Genomic DNA, 20,106 nt, shown 5'->3' with positions numbered 1-20,106 from the left:
GCTTGGAGCCTGGAGCCTGTTTCTGATTCTGTGTCTCCCTCTCTCTCTGCCCCTCCCCCGTTCATGCTCTGTCTCTCTCTGTCCCAAAAATAAATAAACGTTGAAAAAAAAAATTTCAAAAAACATCCCCAGGATGATGGTGATGGTAAATACCAGGGACAACTATGTATTAAGACAGACAGAGCAACTCATCCACACTAAAGAAGTGTGACTCAAGAGATAGTATATTGAAGAAGGATGGTCATTAACAAGGTGGCTTTTGCTACTGTACTGGCCCTTTCACTTGACAGTGCTAAGGTAAGTCTTCCCAAAATTAATTTTTGTACAAGATTTGCTTGGCAAGTTCCTGCTTTCCCTTCTATGCCCTACTTCCTGGATCAGCCTAAAGACTCGCATTTTAACCCAAAAAAACCCTCTGCTTTGACCCATTTCTGAGAGCTGAAGTTTGACCACAATGAATTTAGAAGCAGAAAATATAGAAAAGTTCATTGCCTCTGACCACGTTCCTGTTGGATATCCTGTAAGAACCTGGACCCTGCTAGAGACCTGTCAAATGCTCTGAATATGATAAGCCCTATGTTTCCCAGGATTCACTTACCCACTGACTTCCCCCTAAGCGGCTCTTATAAACTATCAGGGAAGTTGAAACTAGATTATGATTCTGAGACAAAAGCCTTTCTCTTCTAGAAATATTTTATCTAAAAGGGATAACAATGCCCTTTTTTTACACAGCCAGGTTTATACTTTGCTATTCAGCTTTTATATTAGCCACTTTTTAAAAAAATGTTTATTTATGAGAGAATGAGAGCATGGGAGAGAAGGAGAGAGAGAATCCCAAGCAGCTCTGCATTACTAGTGCAGAGCCTGACACGGGGCTTGATCCTATGAATCATGAGATCATGGCCTGAGCCGAAATCAAGAGTCAGATGCTCAACTGACAGAGCCACCCAGGTACCCCTATATTAGCCATTTTTAAAATCACTTTACACACACACACACACACACACACACACACAAATATAAATAATATAAATAAAGCAATTTAATATTTGCTTATTAAGATTTTGAAAAGTATAAGGAAAATAAAACTTGCTGACAGGACAAATATGGATGGGACCAACAATGGTGAAAAGTTTTCACTGCAACTGAAAGTTTTTGTACCAATGTGGGCCCTAAAAACTCAACTGCAAGTGGAAAAGAATTTCCTCTGCTGAATGTCTTTAGATAAGCTAGCTTCTCAAAATTTAATTATGCATGGTTCATAGAAAAAATATTTTCAGTTATATTAAACAAGTAAGTACTCAGTGACTTTATTTACATGCCAAATTCAAGCATTCTCAATTATTCGCAGATGAATCTTGGGTTTTTTTCTTTTTGTACCCACAATGTAAAAACATTGAACTTTACCTCACTGAGCTTGTATAACATAAAATACTTTTCTGAGTATTTTCCTTGATTCACGGAAGAATTTTCTAGCCCACAGCTGCTGAATGTTTTTCACTGTAGTTTTGGGGTATTGTTTTTTTAATTACCTTCAATCTTCCCATATCAATCGAACTTAGAGGTTTCAGTACAAGTTGGTTTGAGCCTTTAAGGGCAAAGATTAAGTCCTTAAAGAATAATATTAACCTAGTGCTGGAAGACATAGTTCTTCTGTTTGAATAAACAGTCACTCACATAGAAAGACAAACTGTTGCAAACTACTAATTAACTACTAGTACATTCAACAAATAGATTTTATTTAGGCAAAGGGCAATTCCATGTCTTCTAGTCTGCATTATCTAGCTCAAAATAATCGAACTATAGAGTCTGCAGCTGTTAAAGGCTGCTGCCCCTCAACTTTTCTTTTTTTCTTATAGAATTTAATGTTTATTTATTTTTGAGAGAGAGAGAGAGACAGAACGTGAGTGGGGGAGAAGAAGAGAGAGGGAGACACAGAATCCGAAGCAGGCTCCAGGCTCTGAGCTGTCAGCACAGAGCCTGACACAGGGCTTGAACCTGTGAACCACAAGATCATGACCTGAGCTAAAGTTGGACGCGTAACCAACCAAGCCACCCAGCCACATCTCAACTTTTCTTAATAAATATAAATTATCTTGGAGAAAGAATCAACTAAAATGTTTTTTTCTTGGTTTTGTTTTGTTGTTTTATAGTTTTAGAGAAAGAATGAACGAGCAGGGCAGAGGGAGAAAGAGAGAATCCTAAGCAGGTTCCACACTCAGCACAGAGCCTGAGGCAGGGCTCGATCCCATGAAACTGGGATCATGACCCGAGCTGAAACCAAAAGTTGGATGCTCAACCAACTGAATCACTCAGGTGCCCTTGAAATGGCTTTAAATATATTGTATACAGGGGCACCTGGGTGGCACAGTTGGTTAAGCATCCAACTTCGGCTCAGGTCATGATCTCACAGTTCGTGAGTTCAAGCCCTGCATTGGGCTCTGTGCTCATAGCTCGGAGCCTGGAGCCTGCTTCAGATTCTGTGTCTCCCTCTCTCTCTCTGCCCCATCCCCACTCATGCTCTGTCTCTCTCTGTCTTAAAAATAAATAAAACATTAAAAAAAATTTTTTTTTAACATATTGTATACAAAACTCTCTCACCATGGCCTGGCTGCTGTGTAGCTCACCAGATTCACCTATTACTCTATTCCTCACTCCCTATGTTTAGCCAGGCTCCTACTTTCTCAAATGCCACTCTCTCAATTCTAGGCCTTTATACAAGCCATTCTCTCCCCACTTCACTTGCCCGCTTCATCCTTTAGTTCTCGGCTCAGGCATCACTTCCCCAGAGAAGACTTCCCTGGCCATACCCTTTCATGACATCTTGTTTTTCCTTTTGTGTAACACTCATCCACTAAACCACAAGCACCAGAGGGAAGAGACCATGTCTATCTTATTCACAGCCATATCCACATCATCTTGTAAAGCACCTGCAAAGACTTGTTAAACTGTACTAAAGTTTTCATCACTAAATTTAAGCTAAATATTTGTAATTTTCAGTAAATTGGGCTAGGAAATAATTCAAGTTTTCTAAAGTAAATACCTGACTTTTAACCTTTCCTCCCCTCTCTGTGTTCTCACACTTTCTTTTACTTCTTCCAAAAGTTAACTACTGGTTTCATTTGGTCTGGAAGAAAATCTCAGATTCGTTGTAGGACTATTTTGATAATATTGGGACTTTATTCTCTTTTATAAAATTACTCTCAAATTATAAATATATGTCATAATTATCCTATAATTATAATATTGGTAGATCATCCATTCAATAAGTATTTATTACGAACCTATTAAACACATACTAACTGCATAATATATGAAGTTATTGGTATCTACTTACTAATCAGGACATCATAGCTCTGTACCTCCCCTGTTTTTTAAAAATATAGTACAGGGGCACCTGGGTGGTTCAGTTGGCTAAGCATCTGACTTTGGCTCATGTCACGATCTTGTGGTTTGTCATTTGGAGCCCCAAGTCAGGCTCTGCGCCGACAGCTCAGAGCCTGGAGCCTGCTTCAGAATCTGTCTCCCTCTCTCTGCCCCTCCCCTGTTCATGCTCTCTCTCTCAAAAATACATAAACATTAATAAAAATTAAAAATATAGAACAGTAGATCCTTTCTCTCAATGATGAAAGAACACACCAGCAATGATCTTTTTTTTTCAATTTTTTTTTTTAAGTTTGTTCATTTCTTTTTGAGAGAGAGCAAGCAGGGTAGGGGCAGAGAGAGAGCGGGGAGAGAGAGAATCCCAAGCAGGTTCCACGCTGTCAGCACAGAGCCCAATGTGGGGCTCAAACCCATGAACCACAAGATCATGACCTGAGCTGAAATCAAGAGTTGGACGCTTAACCAACTGAGCCACCCAGGTGCCCCAGCAATGATCTTTTCTTTAAGATGTTTGTTCTAGAGGGAAAATCTGAGAAATAAGAAGAGGCAAGAATAACTCTTAAGTGCACTGTGTCTTGGAGAGGCAGGCATAAATACATCTTTAACAACAATATAAGATTAAAACAAATTTTTTGACAAGCAGTCTCCTCACCTTAGAGGTTGCATTATCCCAAACGGCTAGTCCGAAGTAGTCCTCTTCCAAAAGATTGAGGTGCTCACACACTCGTTTAAGCAAATCCTGTCCCTTAGCATGTTTCTGCAAAGACATATATATTATGAGGTTTCCTCTTATTCTTGTATTTATCACCAAATAAAATAAAATGTCACTTTACCGTTTCCTCTTTTACCCTTGGTTACCACTACTTTCAGATGGTTATAAAGCGTAAGTAGAACAATGGTGGGTTATAAAAATCTTGTTTCTTAATTTGTCAGCTTAAATATGCAACACACTTAGTGGCCTGGAACTAGTGCTAGAATTCAAAGCAATATTTTACCTTCCTTTCATCAACCATTCCCTACCTCCAACCCAAACATCACATTCTTTATTTTTGGTGTAGTATTTCCTGAAGCTTGCTATGGTCTGCTGTCATCACGACCACCTAAATTCACTGAATCTGCTGTCGACGTTGACAATTAATAATGGCTATGCTATGGAAATCATTAGGCTTTCTACCATTCTCAGACCAAATGTCCCAAGAGAATAGGTTGCTGAAAAACACACAAAGTCTAAAATTCTAGATACCCTACAGACATTACCTGTTGCAGTGGCTTTTTCAGGTGTGCTACAAATCATTTTCTTAATGTTTCTTTACGTAGGAAATCATACCACTGCCAAATTTGGGTACTAATACTCCTACTTAGCCTAACTTAGAGGCTAAGATGTACAGTCAAAAAGTCCTGGCTCCTCCATTTACAAGTTAAACAACCTGGATTAATTCTATTAATATTTCTGAACATTAGCTTTCTCATATGTAAAATGGTAAGAATATTTATACCTATAATGTCTATTTACTGGAATTGTTGAAAAAAATCAAACATGCTAACAATTGCTGAGAAATGTATTTTTAAAAATACTTCAAAAAAATTAGAATATTTTTTGACACAAATACACATGTCCTTCTCTCAATGAGCAGAGTTGCTTTTAATGACTGTTAGTAATTTACATAGATGTTCATTCATTTTCAGACTTAACCCATCTATATTACATCATTTTCTTCATTTTTTCCCCCTTATGTTTTCATTCCAAATGGCAGAAATGATTAGGGAATACTTCATGTATAGGCCCCTACTCCTTTATTTATAATTCCAAAATCCAAAAGCTCTAAAAAGTAAAATTTTAGGCCTTTTTTTCCCCAGGGGGAGGGTGTCCAAAGTTCATTTGAAGGCAAATTCTGTCCTGAACTGTTATGAGGCTATTTGTGATCTTTATTTACCCATCTTAGAATGAATCTTGGTACTGCCACACACCCTAGTGGGTGTGTTATGAAATATGCAGCATAAGTAAATACTGTCTTTCTAAAGTCCAAAATACTCTGAATTCTGAAACACATCTGCCCCCAAATGTTTCAGATATAAAGGACCCATATCTGGACCTTAGTCTGAATGGGAAGAATGAGTGTGGAATAGCTTTCCCCATCTCTCAACTAGCTAATGATGAGAAGCAGAAAGAGCAGACCATAGGTCTCTAGTTACCAAGTGTAGTGACTATTTTCAAAGTACAGTAGTGTATTTTTCTAGATTTCTTTTTTAAAACCTGGAAAAGGAATGTTTGTTAATAGAGTATAATATTTTAGACTATTAGAGCTTTGATATATTTGCATACAGATAATTCAATTCAGACATATTTATTACATACCTAAGATACAAGTATATGTGAATTATATGTCTTATCAATAAAGGCTATTATTAGTAATATTCATAACAACTGCTTTATATCAAGCATATAACTGATAATTACTGCTCTAGTTAAAAAAAACAGTTACTAGATTTTTAAGGATTTTAATTTGTCTTGAAGGAGCAAAAGAGTAACCACATAATTGACATTTTCATTAAATCCCAACTCAATTACTTATTCTTTCAGAAAATAATAGAGTATTTTAAGAAATGGCATTACTTGATTTAAATTTCTTATATCCTATTTCATGGGGTTCAAGAAATACATTGAATAAACCAAAGCTTATTAAGGTTTAGATCTGGGACAGCAGAAATGAACACATAGCAATTTTTTGACAAATACAGTTATGGGGATAACTAGACCTAATATCAGAAATTGAGGTTACCTGGAAAATCTAATCATGCTAGGTCACTCTATAAATAACAAACCAATTGCTTTTAAAGAAAATTGTTTTGGATTCTAAAAGTAACACATGCTTAATTCACAAGATTTGACAGATACAGAAAAAAACTGGAGAAGAAAATAAGACTCACTCATAATCCTTCCACACCTCCACTTCCAGAAAATTACTATTAAAATTTCAGTCCATAGAAATAGTCACTGACACTACTTACTCAACCCTACAGGAAACAATCTATAAGAGTTCTGACTACGGAAATTAAAATGCACTCACCTCCACAACACATTCGTAAACTGTGTCATCCAACAAAGAAACCTTGCAATGCATGTTTCTGTGTCTTCTGATTGATTTCTGGGAAGTTTTTAATTCTCTTTCTGCTTTTGATTCAGGACTTTCTTCTTTCACTTCTATTTTACAGCACTCTTCAAGTCCTCCTCCTTCTTTAGTTTCAAAATCTGGGTCTTCTCTGTGTTCTTCCTGGGCAGGCTACATATCCGTGACATTAAGTTAGTAATAAAAACATTTCACAAAACATGCTCTATACAGTTTTACCTATAATGATGCTACCAATAAATGCACTGAAGAAGAAGAAAATGTTAAGACAAATTTAAGTGATATTAAGATTAAATAATTATTTATCTATAAAAGATATTATAATCTCCTACAATATCTACACACTATGCTATCTTCAAAACTTCTCAGGTAGAATCCTATCTTTCAAATCAATACATGAAGGTTTCTGATAAACTAGAGGACACCAATCTATTGCGCTCAGCATATACATTCTTCCTGGCTATGCCATTATGTATTATTAAAGTTTATTAAAATCTTACCATCTCTGCCCCATGCTCCTCAATTTTATTTATTTTTTTAATGTTTACTTTTGTTTATTTTGAGAGAGAGCAAGAGCACCACCCAAGTGGGGGAGGGGCAGAGAGAGAATCCCAAGCAAGCTCTGCACTGCCTGCGCTATCAGTGCAGAGCCTGACATGGGGCTCAGTCTCACCAACCATGAGATCATGACCTGAACCGAAATCAAGAGTCAGATACTTAACTGACTGAGCCACCCAGATGCCCTATAGGCTCCTCAATTTTACTTTATTTTTTTTTAATTTTTTTTAAGTTTTATTTATTTATTTTTGAGAGAGAGACAGAGAGAGTGAGTGGGGGAGGGCCAGAGAGAAAGAGAGAGAGACAGAATCCCAAGCAGGCTCTGCACTGTCAGCACAGAACCCGATGCAGGGCTCGAACTCACACATCGTGAGATCATGACCTGAGCCAAAACCAAGAGTTGGACTCTTAACCAACTGAGCCACCCAGACACCCCAACTTTTTTTTTTTAATTTTTTAACGTTTGTTTATTTTTGAAAGATAGAGATAGAGAACGAGTGGGGGAGGGGCAGAGAAAGAGGGAAACACAGAATCCGAAGTGGGCTCCAGGCTCTGAGTTGTTAGCACAGAGCCTGATGTGGGGTTCAACTCACGAACCACCGTGAGATCGTGACCTGAGCTGAATTTGGATGTTTAACCAGCTGAGCCACCCAGTTGCCCCTAAGCTCCTCAATTTTAGCAAGGTAGCCTTATGAACTGCAAAATGAGATGTGATATATCACATATTCTAAATCTTATGAATGGCTAACAGGGATTCCTAGGACCAATTTTAGAGCATAAAGCAACATTATAAACTAGGCTAACAACTGTAATACCAGTTAACTTCTTTCTACCACTTACCAATCATGCTAATTGTGAAGCAGACTCTAAGAAGCAAGGGACAAATTGAAAACCTAGGGTTATCATGAAGTCATCCCAAAGTTACACAGGTAAGTGAAATAACATTTTCGCACATACTTTCTTAATTCCAGCATAATAAAACTGCTGAAAGGTTCTTAACTATTCTTAACTAAATCTCGCTGATTCTTTTCTTTCAGAAGAATCCATGATTGACATTTAGGAAAAAGTATTTAATTATTTGGCTTCTGCATTAGATATTGGAGGTGGTCTAAAAGGCTCCTTCCCATCCTTCATGACCCTTTTAAATGCGACCTCTTCAGAGAGGCCTTCAATTGGCAATCATATCTATCCTATCCCCCACTCTGCTATTCATGTCAGTACCCCGTATATTGCCTTTATAACATTTATTATAATAAATGTTTTATATTCACTCATTTTTTTGTCTCTTCCATTAGACTAGAAAGTCATCAAGAATAAGGATTATGTTTTATAACAACAACAACGCTACATACATAACAATTAAAATGGACCAGTTACGGGGTGCCTGGGTGGCTCAGTCGGTTGGGTGCCCGACTTCAGCTCAGGTCATGATCTCATGGTATGTGGGTTCGGGCCCCGCATCAGGCTCTATGCTGACAGCTCTAAGCCTGGAGCCTGCTTCGGATTCTGTGTCTCCCTTTCTCTCTGCCCCTCCCCTGCTCACACTCAGTCTCTCTCTCTCAAAAATAAATAATAAACATTAAAAAAAAATTTTTTTAAATGGACCAGTTACTATTCTAAAAGCTCTACTTATATGAACCTGCTTTATCCTCATAATAACCCTGTGGGGAGAGGACTATTTGACAGATAAGAAACAAAGGCCAGAACCATAGCAACATTTTTCTAGATGTCTCCTGAGGCAAAGGAAACAAAAGCAAAAATAAACTGCTGGGACTATGGTAGGATCCCCTCCTTAAGGAAAGAAAAAAACCTCAAGGCAACCTGGCTATAAGTGACAACATCCCTCACAACCTTGTAACATGAGACCACTTAATTAGACTGCATGCTTGTGTGTTACCATATATGGGAGACAAAGAAGTAAAAAAATACATAAAAAACTGCCACGTGGCATTCGGGGCTCAGTTCTTCGGGTACAAACCCAACTGAGCCATGCTGGTACGAATAAAGTTGCTTCCTGGAAAGAAAAACCTCGGTGTCACAACTCTCTGTGTGAGAATCCTGCTACAGGAATACATCAAAATAAAAACCTTCTTCACAGCAAACAACCAACAAAACTAAAAGATAACCTACTTAATGGGAGAAGATATTTGCAAATGATATATCCGATAAAAGGTTAGTATCCAAGATGTATTTTAAAACTTACATAATACAAAAAACCACATATAATCTAATTTAAAAGTGAGCAGAAGACATGAACAGACATTTCTCCAAAGAATACATACAGATGACCAACAGACACATGAAAAGATGCTCAACATCACTCATCATCAGGGAAATGCAAATCAAAACCACAATGAAATTTCACCCCACACCTATCAGAATGGCTAAAAACACAGGCGCCTGGCTGGCTCAGTCAGTGGAGCATGTGACTCTTAATCTTGGAGTCATGAGCTCCAGCCCCACATTGGTGTAGAGATTACTTACAAATAAAATCTTTAAAATCAAAAACACAAGAAGCAAGTGTTGACGAGGATGTGGAGAAAAAGGAACCCTCGTGCAGTGTTGGTAGAAAAGCAAATTGGTGCAGCCACTGTGGAAAACAGTATGGAGACTCCTCAAAAAGTTAAAAATAGAACTACACTACAATCCAGTAATTGCACTACTGGGTATTTACCCAAAGAACACAAAGACACTAATTTGAAAAGATACATGCACCCCTATGTTTACTGCAGCATTATTTAAAATAGCCAAATTATGAAAGCAGCCCAAGTATCCATCAATAGATGAATAGATAATATTATTCAGCCATAAAAAAGAATGAAACCCTGCTATTTGCAACAACATGGATAGATCTAGAGAATACAATGCTAAACAAAACAAGCCAGTCAGAGCAAAACAAATACCATATGATTTCACTCATACATAGAATTTAAGAAACAAAATAAACAAAGAGGAAAAAAAGAGAGAGACAAACCTAAAAACCAGACTCTTAACTATAGAGAACAAAGAGATGGTTGAGGGAGGAAAGGGGAAAATAATAGGTGAAGGGGATTAAGGGCACACTTATCTTGATGAGCACTAAGTAATATACAGAATTGCTAAATCACTATATTGTACACCTGGAACTAATATAACACTACATGTTAACTACACTGGAATTAAAATAAAATTTTAAAAAAGAAATTAAGTTTATGATATTAAAAAATAAAAATGAAAATAACCTAACTGCAAGAAAAAAAAATTAGATGAAGGAGATCAAGAACACTTATCATAATGAGCACTGAGTAATGTACAGAATTGTCAATTCACTATATTGTACATCTAAAACTGACATAACGCTGTACTTAACTATATTGGGATTAAAATTTAAAAAAGAAAGAAAGAAAGAAAGAAAGAAAGAAAGAAAGAAAGAAAGAAAGAAAAAGAAATTTGAAAGAAAAGAAAAGAAAAGAAAAGGAAAGGAAAGGAAAAGAAAGGAAAGAAAAAAGAAAAGAAAAGAAAAACTGTAGCCCAAGAAGCTAAAGTAACTTGCTTAGGATCATTCAGTTAATAAGTGACCAGTCTGGCTCCAGATTTTATGATCTTAAACCTATGTCATATCGTAGTTTTCATTTACCAATGATATCCAGCTTAATGCCTGGCACATATAGTAGGTTTTCAATAAATATTTGGGGGGTTTGTAGTACTTTTTTTTTAAGTTTATTTTTATTCATTTTGAGAGAAAAATAGAGAGCAAGTATGGGAGGGGCAGAGAGAGGGGAAGACAGAATCCCAAGCAGGGTCAGCTCTGTCAGCACAGAGCCTGATGCAGGACTCAAACTCACGAACCATGAGATCATGACCTGAGCTGAAATCAAGAGTTGGATGCTGAACAGACTGAGCTGCTCAGGCACCCCTAAATAAAAATTTGTTTAGTGAATAAATAAACATTAAAAACGTACATATGGCTTCCAAAAAACCCAAGGTATCCTAGACGAAGACTAGGTTTTTAAAAAACCTGGATAGTAAAGGACCACTCAAATGAAACTCTACCACATATATAGAAATATGGTTAAGCAAATAAACTTTTGCCCACAAGGTTCTGATCTATAAGGTTTTGATTATAAATACTAGCTTCTAAAAAGCCCAAAATAGTTTTCTCCTTTAATCAATATCTCCTTGAAATTTATTAACAGTACTAATATATTTTCTTTTACTTTATATATAAACACCTGCATACAATTTATCACAATTCTGATTTAATAAAGTTTCAATGAATGAGACTTTAGTTAAATCTAAAATTAACTTTGTCCGTCATCTATTTTAACTTCAGTACAAATGCTATGATCTTTAGATAAAATAGACTAGCCTCCATTCAAATGCTAACTAAAACAAAATATGGATTTTTTCCCCACATAAAAAGCAGAGGAGAAAAAAGCAGTTAAAAACCTCTTCAAAGTATAAGGCTTCCTGGAAGATAATGTAATTTAACTCCTTTGGTATTTTTAAAAGTAAATTAATAATATTAAGATATGTAGGGTTTCTTTGCCTTTTCTGTTCATATTTATTAACTGAGTAATAATAATAAACATTTAATGGGTGCCAGACAATGTCTTAAGAGCCTTCTGTGTTTATCTCATTTAATCCTCCTAATAGCCAGAGGTGAATATTATCCCCATTGCACAGAGGAGGAAACTGATTAAGCAAAAGTGCCACTCAGCTATGATTTCTTAGACTGATTCTATAGCCTGCGTTCTTAACTTACACTATATAGTAAATCTTCTTTTCAACCTTGTTGCACTAACAGCAAGTACGTAATTACAACTTTATCCTAAATTTTACTCTTAGCACTTTTAATATACAAGTAATATTTTTAGAAATAAATATATATTTTTTTAATGTTTATTTTATTTTTGAGAGAGAGACAGACAGAGCACGAGCGGGGGAGGGGCAGAGAGAGGAGACACAGAATCCAAAGCAGGCTCCAGGCTCTGAGCTGTCAGCACAGAGCCTGACGCGGGGCTCGAACTCACAGACCGCGAGATCATGACCTGAGCCGAAGTTGGACGCTCAACCGACTGAGCCACTCAGGCGCCCCTAGAAATACATATATTTTTTAAAAAATCTAATAAAATTGTTTATCCCAAACCTGAGTCCTATAATAAAAACATAGGATTTATACTTTTAACAATGCAAATAGTGCTCACATACTTCAGAAATAAAAGTAATGGTTTTTTTTGATGTTTATTCATTTTTGAGAGACAGAGTGCAAGATGGGGAGGGGCAGAGAGAGAGGGAGACACAGAATCCAAAGCATGCTCCAGGCTCTGAGCTGTCAGCACAGAGTCCGATGAGGGGCTCAAACCCATGAACCGTGAGATCATAACCTGAGCTGAAGTCGGCCGCCCAACCGACTGAACCACCCAGGTGCCCCTAAAATAGCTTTTAATTTGTAGTTAGTAAGGCTAAAAGCAAATGGGATTCCTACACAATAGTTTGCATTATGGTACTAACACTTTCTAATATTTTTGGATACCAGACAAAAAAATAAACACATAAACAAATTCACAACTCATGTTTAGTACATTCTATATATGTACTTGTTAAATTTTAATGTGCATCGAATCACCTAGCAATCTTGTTAAAATACAGATTCTGATTCAGCAAGTCTGGAATGGAGTCTGAGATTGTGCATTTCTAACAAGCTCCCAGATGTTGCCAATGCTGCTGGACCAATAGCCACTCTTTGAGTAGCAACGCGTAGCTGTGACACAATTAAGTTCCCAAACTACTGTATATTACAAAGGTGATATAAACAGCTAGCCTTCCTTATCTATAACTTACACACTGGTAACATAATCTAGTTGGAGAAAACAATAAAAATAAGGCAGGCATGGCTCAAACCTAGCACATACCTCTGGATGGCTTGAATCTATTACATTGCTTTTTTGAGGGAGGATTTTCATAGAAGGACCATATTTGTAAATAAACTGTCCCATTCCTAATAATTCCAACAAAATGAACTCTAAACCACCTCACTTTTTCCCCCCTCTCATTAAAAAATCTTGGACTTGTTCTATTATTACAGCCAAATGATATATAGGCTAAATAAACTCATCTAATAAATACTTTTCTTTCATTTTGTTTTGACTTATAAAATGCAAATATAAAAGTACAGAGTATATCTTTTAAAAAGACAAGTTTTCAGGGGCGCCTGGGTGGCTCAGTCAGTTAAGCATCCGACTTTGGCCCAGGTCATGATCTCATGGTTCGTGAGTTCGGGGCCCCGCGTCAGGCTCTGTGCTGACAGCTCAGAGCCTGGAGCCTGCTTCAGATTCTGTGTCTCCCTCTCTCTCTGCCCCTCCCTAGCTCATGCTCGCTCTCTCTCTCTCGCTCTCTCTGTCAAAAATAAATAAACTTCAAAAAAAATATTTAAAAAGACAAGTTTCCATTGACTACAACAATTTCCTTACAACAGAAATTCCAAAGTTTCATTTCATTCAATGCCTAGGTCAACTGGTCAGTAAGAAATAAAACCAAATGTTTTTAAGCGAAAAACAAAGTATATAAATGATCTTCATTACACACCTCTCACACATTTGCACATCCTTACCTGTGTTTCTGCACTGCTTAATGAATGAAGATCCAAGGATGGGTCTGTTTTGAGTTCAGGTTCAGGAGCTGCAATTGGGGCCTTTAAAATGATCTCTTCATCAAGGCCGGTTCCAAATTCTATCTCCTTCTGACCTCCTTCACATTTCTCTTTAGCTGACTCTGCTTCTTTGCCTTCTTCCTCAGACACCTGAGACTTAGGCCTTTTGAGAAACGAGGAGAACAGCCGTGATAAGCCCCTGTTTTCTGATGTCCGTTCCTTGTTCTTGGTTAAGTCTTCATGTGTAGGAGTGTCTCCATTAGATGTTTTCAGCTTCTGTTCACACTGATTATCTCCTTCAGCTGCCTCTTGAGAAGGCTCCTCCAGCTGAGTTTCTTGTTGGCCGGAATTTGTGGCTCCCTCACCTTCTTCCTTCTGTTGTTGGTGCTGTGAATTTTCAGCCTCAGCCACTAAACTCTTCTCTGTTGTCATAATGTTGCTATTAAAAAGACAGAAAAGGGGAACTCTTCTAATCAAAACAGATTACTGTAGGCAAAACCCTAAATCATGTCAAGTGTGCCAAAATTAATATATTTAGATATTTAATCACCCACAGACAGTACTCCAGTCCATTAAGCATGAGACTTTCCATTAAAGTACAAAAAAATACCTTACCTATACATCCTGAATAAATTATTAATGCTGTGACTTGCTAAATATGTGCACATGGAGAAATTACCTTGCCCCTGAGGCCACCTCAGAGAAATGCATATTTTTAATTCAATGCTCAGAACTGTATATAGCAAATACCATTTTCTCCTTCCTAAAAAAGGATCTTATTTGTATACTATGCTTATTTGTATACCATCAATCTAATAAAAGTGCAAAGTTTACAGGAATTATCCTTTCCAAAATTCTCTACACCCCAATAAACGGTGAGATTAAAAAGTCCCCAACTCTCTATTGTTCTTTTTCTATGTATTTCTTAGAATGCATTGACTTCTCTAATAAGAACAGCAAATGCTGAATTCTGATCAATTATTAGACTTGACAACAGCAATGACAAGTATATGATTAAAATAATCACCAAAAAAATCCTTAAATTTTCATGTTACATTACTAAATTACAGCCTCTTACAAAAGTATCCTGCTGAAAGTTCTTTAAGATATTTTTTTCTTCTGAAAAATATGATTCTGAATACTTAGTGTATAAGAGTAGACAGTGAAGCTATTACAATAGAGAAAAATAGAAAATAACAGAAAAATAAAGGAGCAAAATAGAGAAGACAGATTTAGAAAGCAAATGCTGAGAGCAAAGTAAAGAAGAAGGCAGGCTATAGACCTCACATATTTGAAACTTGTTGATTTCTAGCCTCTTAATCTCAAAAATCCCAGTATTATTAGTCAGGTCTCATAACAATAGCCAAAAAACATCGTCACATCTCCTTTACTAAAGAATAACCAACATACAAGGGAACTTTTGTGACACCAGGAAATAAAGTTGACTATTGATGATCTTACATGTTGATTCACTACTAAGAAGTACTCAGGGGCGCCTGGGTGGCTCAGTCGGTTGAGCGACTGACTTCGGCTCAGGTCATGATCTCACGGTTTGTGAGTTCGAGCCCCGCATCAGGCTCCTGTGCTGACAGCCCAGAGCCTGGAGACTGCTTCTGATGCTGTGTCTCCCTCTCTCTCTGCCCCTCCCCAACTCATGCTCTCTCTGTCTCAGAAATAAATAAACATTAGGGGCGCCTGGGTGGCTCAGTCGGTTAAGCGGCCGACTTCGGCTCAGGCCATGATCTCACGGTCCGTGAGTTCGAGCCCCGCGTCGGGCTCTGTGCTGACAGCTCAGAGCCTGGAGCCTGTTTCAGATTCTGTGTCTCCCTCTCTCTGACCCTCCCCCATTCATGCTCTGTCTCTCTCTGTCTCAAAAAATAAATAAACGTTAAAAAAAAAATTTTTAAAAAAGACATAAACATTAAAAAAAAATTTTTTTTAAAGTACTCCATTTAAAAAGTGGCATTTACCATGTCTTCACATCTGCTTCACACTGTTTAAATGAAGTAATTTTATTTGAATGTTCACAATCCAAATTAATAAACTATATTTAGCTCATTCCCTCCTCAGGCCCTTTGCAATTGCAATTCTTTCTACCTATGATGTATTTCTCCTGGCAATTATTTTAAGCATTAAAAATATTTTAAATGATGAAAAATTTACCAAAGCACATTTTCTACTCTCATTTACTAAGTCATAAAAGTTTACTCTGTGCTACTAAAATATGCAATTCAGTCTTATAAACTACTTAAAACATAAACTGACCAATACACATTCTTCATTTGTTACCTTTGTGTGAGGTACACTTGTACTTAAATAAAATAAATAAAATTGTCTTCAATTTCTCCTACTAGGAGTAGGCAATTGATTTTTCCAAAATTCTTTTTTTTTAATCTCTAAGTAATCAAACGACCAAAAAGAAAACCTGGACATCAAACTACTATTTATTCTAAAAGACTAATGATTTGATTTGAGAGCACCAGTTTATTTCATACTTCCTTTGCAAAAATAGAGGATGGGATGAGAACTTAGCATTATTTCCCATGAGTTTCATATATGACTTTATCATTCACCCTACTAAAAAGGTACCCAAACCACTGCTACATTAAAATTTTCCCATACAACAGACTATAGCAAGGTCTCTCATAAAGGTCTATTTTAAAAAATTACAAATCTTTTGTGAAAGTTTTAGCAGATGTGAAAATCACTTAAGCCCCACTTCTAACAGTATTTTACCTACATCTTACTGTAAATAAAGAGTATGTATTTATTCCCATGTTTTATAATTTTTTTCATATAGTTTTAAAAATAGAAAATATTTTCTAAGGATATTTTTGTAATTGCTTTCACATGAAAGGGAGTCTTTAAGAAAGTAACTGAATGAGTAAAAGTACTCAATTGTTTTAAAAAAAACACACAGATGGTAACAATCCATATGCTATATATGTACTTGTTAAATTTTAATGTGCACTGAATCACCTAGAAATCTTGTTAAAATACAGATTCTGATTCAGCAAGTCTGGAATGGAGCCTGAGATTCTGCATTTCTAACAAGCTCCCAGATGTTGCCAATGCTGCTGGCCCAATGGCCACTCTTTGAGTAGCAAGGCATTAAAAAAAAAAGACTATTACTTTTGGAACATACTCAAAATGCCTAATAAAGATGGCAAAAAGCTACATTTAGAAAGTAGAACAGTGAAAAATACTTGACACAATAAATGCTCAACAAATGCTCGCTGAAATAATGAATGAAGCAAAGAATGCAACATATTGTTAAATGTAGAAGCTGAACGATTAACGTTTTTCAGAATTCTTTTTGTTACTTAATCAAAAGTTAATTGAAAATTTTATCCATAGAGCTATGGTAATTCCAAATTGTCCAAGTAGTCATGCTCGGCAAGTCATACTTGCCCAAAATCACTGCTCTTGGTATCTCCACTGGTATGATCTTTTTGATACATTTAGGAATGAATGATCAAGACATATGTATAAAGTGATTCACCACAAGTGTAGCTACCATCTGTCCCAATACATCGCTATTACGGTATCATTGACTATATCCCTTATGCTATATCTTTTAATCCCGTGCCTTACTTTATTCCATAACTGGAAGCCTGTATCTCCTACTCCCCTTCACCCATTTTACCCAACCCTCTACCCTCCTCCCCCGGCAACCATTAGTTTGTTCTCTGTATTTAGAGATCTGATTCTGTCTTTGTTTATTCATTTGTTGCTGTTTTTGTTATTGTTTTAGATTCCACTTATGAGTGAAATAATATATTTGCCTTTCTCAGTCTTATTTCACATAGCATAATACCCTCCAAGTCCATCCATATTGTCTCAAATGGCATGATCTCATCTTTTTTATGGCTGTGTAATATTCCATCACACACACATACACACACATATTAACCACATCTTCTTTATCCATTTCTCTATTGATAGACACTTAAGTCGCTTCCATATCATGGCTATTATATATAATGCTGCATTAAACATAGGGGTGCATGTATCTTTTCAAATTAGTGTTTTTATTTCCTTTGGATAAACAATCACGGAATTATTATTATATAAATTCTATGTCAACTGTACTCACATTTAAAAAAAGTTAGCCACCAAGACACTATCAACTCACCTTGTTTTAACTACCTGCATGGCACTTATTGTCTAAAATTACCTTGCTTATTTAGCTTTCCTTTTTTCCTTTTTTTTTTTTTTTTGAATTGTCTGCCCTCCCCAACAGAATGTACAGCACATATGAGGGCAGTGTCTCTGTCTTATTTAGCAGAAACTCACAAGTATGTCAAAATGTCTGATAAATAGAAAGTGCTCAATAAATACCTTTAAATAAAAAAAGATATATGAATAAAGAATTAGAGAATAACATCTATCAGTGCAAAACAGATACATCTGCCATATAATTGGACATATTGTAAAAAACAATGTAAGTAAAGAACAGGTAGGAGCCCAATATAAGGAAAAGGCATACAAGCAGAAGGGTAAAAGAATTCTATTGGACATACTAAAACCAACTTCAGGTAATATCATACATTAAATGCAGGAAAACAACCAGGAAATCAGATAACGTAGTTAGTATTCAGCAGAGATGCTATCATTCAGCGCATGCAAGGAAAAATAAAAACAAATTAACGATAGTTTTCATGCATGTTCTTTCCAGCCATGCATACATGAGTAGCAACACTATTAGTAAGAGCCACAAAACCATAGGGGATTGGGAGTAGGAAGAGAATATTAAATGAAAACAATAAACCAGGCAAGAATCTCCAGTTAGCTGAGGCTGATCAGGATTAAACAAAAACTAAATAGCAGAAAGAAAACATCCTATGGACCATTTACTAAAAGCTCAAATAAGCTCATCCTTACAAATCTGTTACACATGCAGCCAAGTTCTTCAGGTTACAAATGATAAGATGGGTAACCAGAGGAAAAGATACAAAGAAATCAAGCAGCAAAGACAGGATAAATGCTCTACAAACAGGCCCTTCCTGTTTGTAGTAAATGATACTCCTTTCATGCTTGATACAAGACCCAAAAGGAGGTATCTATTTACTTAATGTCAGAAAGAGGTCTTTCGATTAAAAAAAAAAACCAAAAAACAAAAACAAAAAAAAAAAAACAACCCAGCAATGAAGACAAAGCAGTGAGTCCCCATTCCATCTCAAACTTAATCCTCCAAGCCCTTGGAATTATACCCCATCTGGTATAAAACAAGATACACTTGTTTTAACAGAGTGCATCTGTTGACTTCGGGCAAATCAGATTTTTAAATAACTGATACTGAGCAGATTTGCAAGGGCTGGACAATATCTTTCACCTTTTCTGTATCTCTTTCTAACATTAGTATAGTCCATACTCCATTAATGTTTCCTAGGTGGAAAACTTAGTAAAAACACTATAGTTTGGCACCACTCAGAAAATTCCTTATGATCACCATTTATGGATGAAGTATAATGATTTAGGTATTGGTAACACTCTTCAAATTAGCTCTGTGTACTAATCTATCAAGTTTTTCTGAGTGCTAATCATGTGTAAGGTTTGGGCTTAGCAACTGAAAGGGACCCAAAAAGAATAATACACAGTTCTTAGGGAGACAAGACATACAGGTATCCCCCACTTTTTGAAAGTTTGAGTGATGCCACTTTGCTTTCAAGAAAAACATACATTAGCACAGATCTTCCTCCACTTATGATCCAGTTATGTCCTGATAAAACCACAGTAAATTGAAAATATTATAAGTCGTGAGTACATTTAATATACCTAACTCACAGAACATCAGAGCTTAGCCTCGCCTACCTTAAACATAATTTACATTAGTCTACAGTTAGGCAACATCATCTAACAAAATCTACTGAATTATAAAGTGTTGGGTAATGCATGTAATTTATTGAATACTGTACTGACAGTGAAAAACTGGTTGCGGTATGGTTGTAAGTGTATTGGTTGTTTACCCTCATAATTGCGTGGCTGTGAGCTCTGGCTCACTGCTGCTCTCACCACTGCTACCGCCCAGCATCACAAGAGAGTATGATATTGCATATCACTATCCCAGGAAAATATCAAAATTCAAAACTCAAAGCATAGTTTCTCGTGAATGTGTAATAGCTTTTGTACTAATGTAAAATCAGAAAATTGCAAGCTAAGCCATCATAAATTGGGAACTATCTATGCCTGTTTTTACTAACTGAAAGAAATCTGAAGAGGATTTGAACTTTTCCAAAAAAAGAAAAAGAAAAGAGCATTCAGCATTTGTTCTGCAGCAAGCCATTATAGAGACAGAGTACACCCTGGGCAGCAACAGGGTAGCACCACCAAGCTCCTTCCCGGAACTACACTCAGCATCTCAGCATCAAGTCACTATAGCTTTGAACGGTGTCTCTGAGTCTC

At 36.5% G+C, this 20,106-nt stretch overlaps 1 protein-coding gene across 21 annotated transcripts in view; it reads right to left on the bottom strand.

Moving 5' to 3' along the window:
- The window catches only part of EPB41 (erythrocyte membrane protein band 4.1), a 202,767-nt gene that overhangs the window by 104,637 nt on the left and 78,024 nt on the right, over nucleotides 1-20,106 (bottom strand). For 20 of the 21 annotated variants that reach the window (XM_040466959.1, XM_040466966.1, XM_040467050.1 and 17 more), the window contains exons 2-4: nucleotides 13,663-14,140; nucleotides 6,453-6,665; nucleotides 4,037-4,141 (exon numbers count right to left, since the gene is read on the bottom strand). In XM_040466959.1, coding sequence (XP_040322893.1) covers nucleotides 4,037-4,141; nucleotides 6,453-6,665; nucleotides 13,663-14,133 — 789 coding nt within the window. In that variant the 5' untranslated portion in view covers nucleotides 14,134-14,140. The remainder of the gene's footprint in view (nucleotides 1-4,036; nucleotides 4,142-6,452; nucleotides 6,666-13,662; nucleotides 14,141-20,106) is intronic. The other variant, XM_040467002.1, reaches the window with a different exon arrangement.

Source organism: Herpailurus yagouaroundi, unplaced genomic scaffold (genome assembly GCF_014898765.1).
Source record: "Herpailurus yagouaroundi ecotype Mexico unplaced genomic scaffold, PumYag 77, whole genome shotgun sequence".
Classification (NCBI taxonomy): Eukaryota; Metazoa; Chordata; class Mammalia; order Carnivora; family Felidae; genus Herpailurus; species Herpailurus yagouaroundi.
Note: the sequence above shows the minus strand (reverse complement) of the source record. Positions and strands in the feature narration are given on the sequence as shown.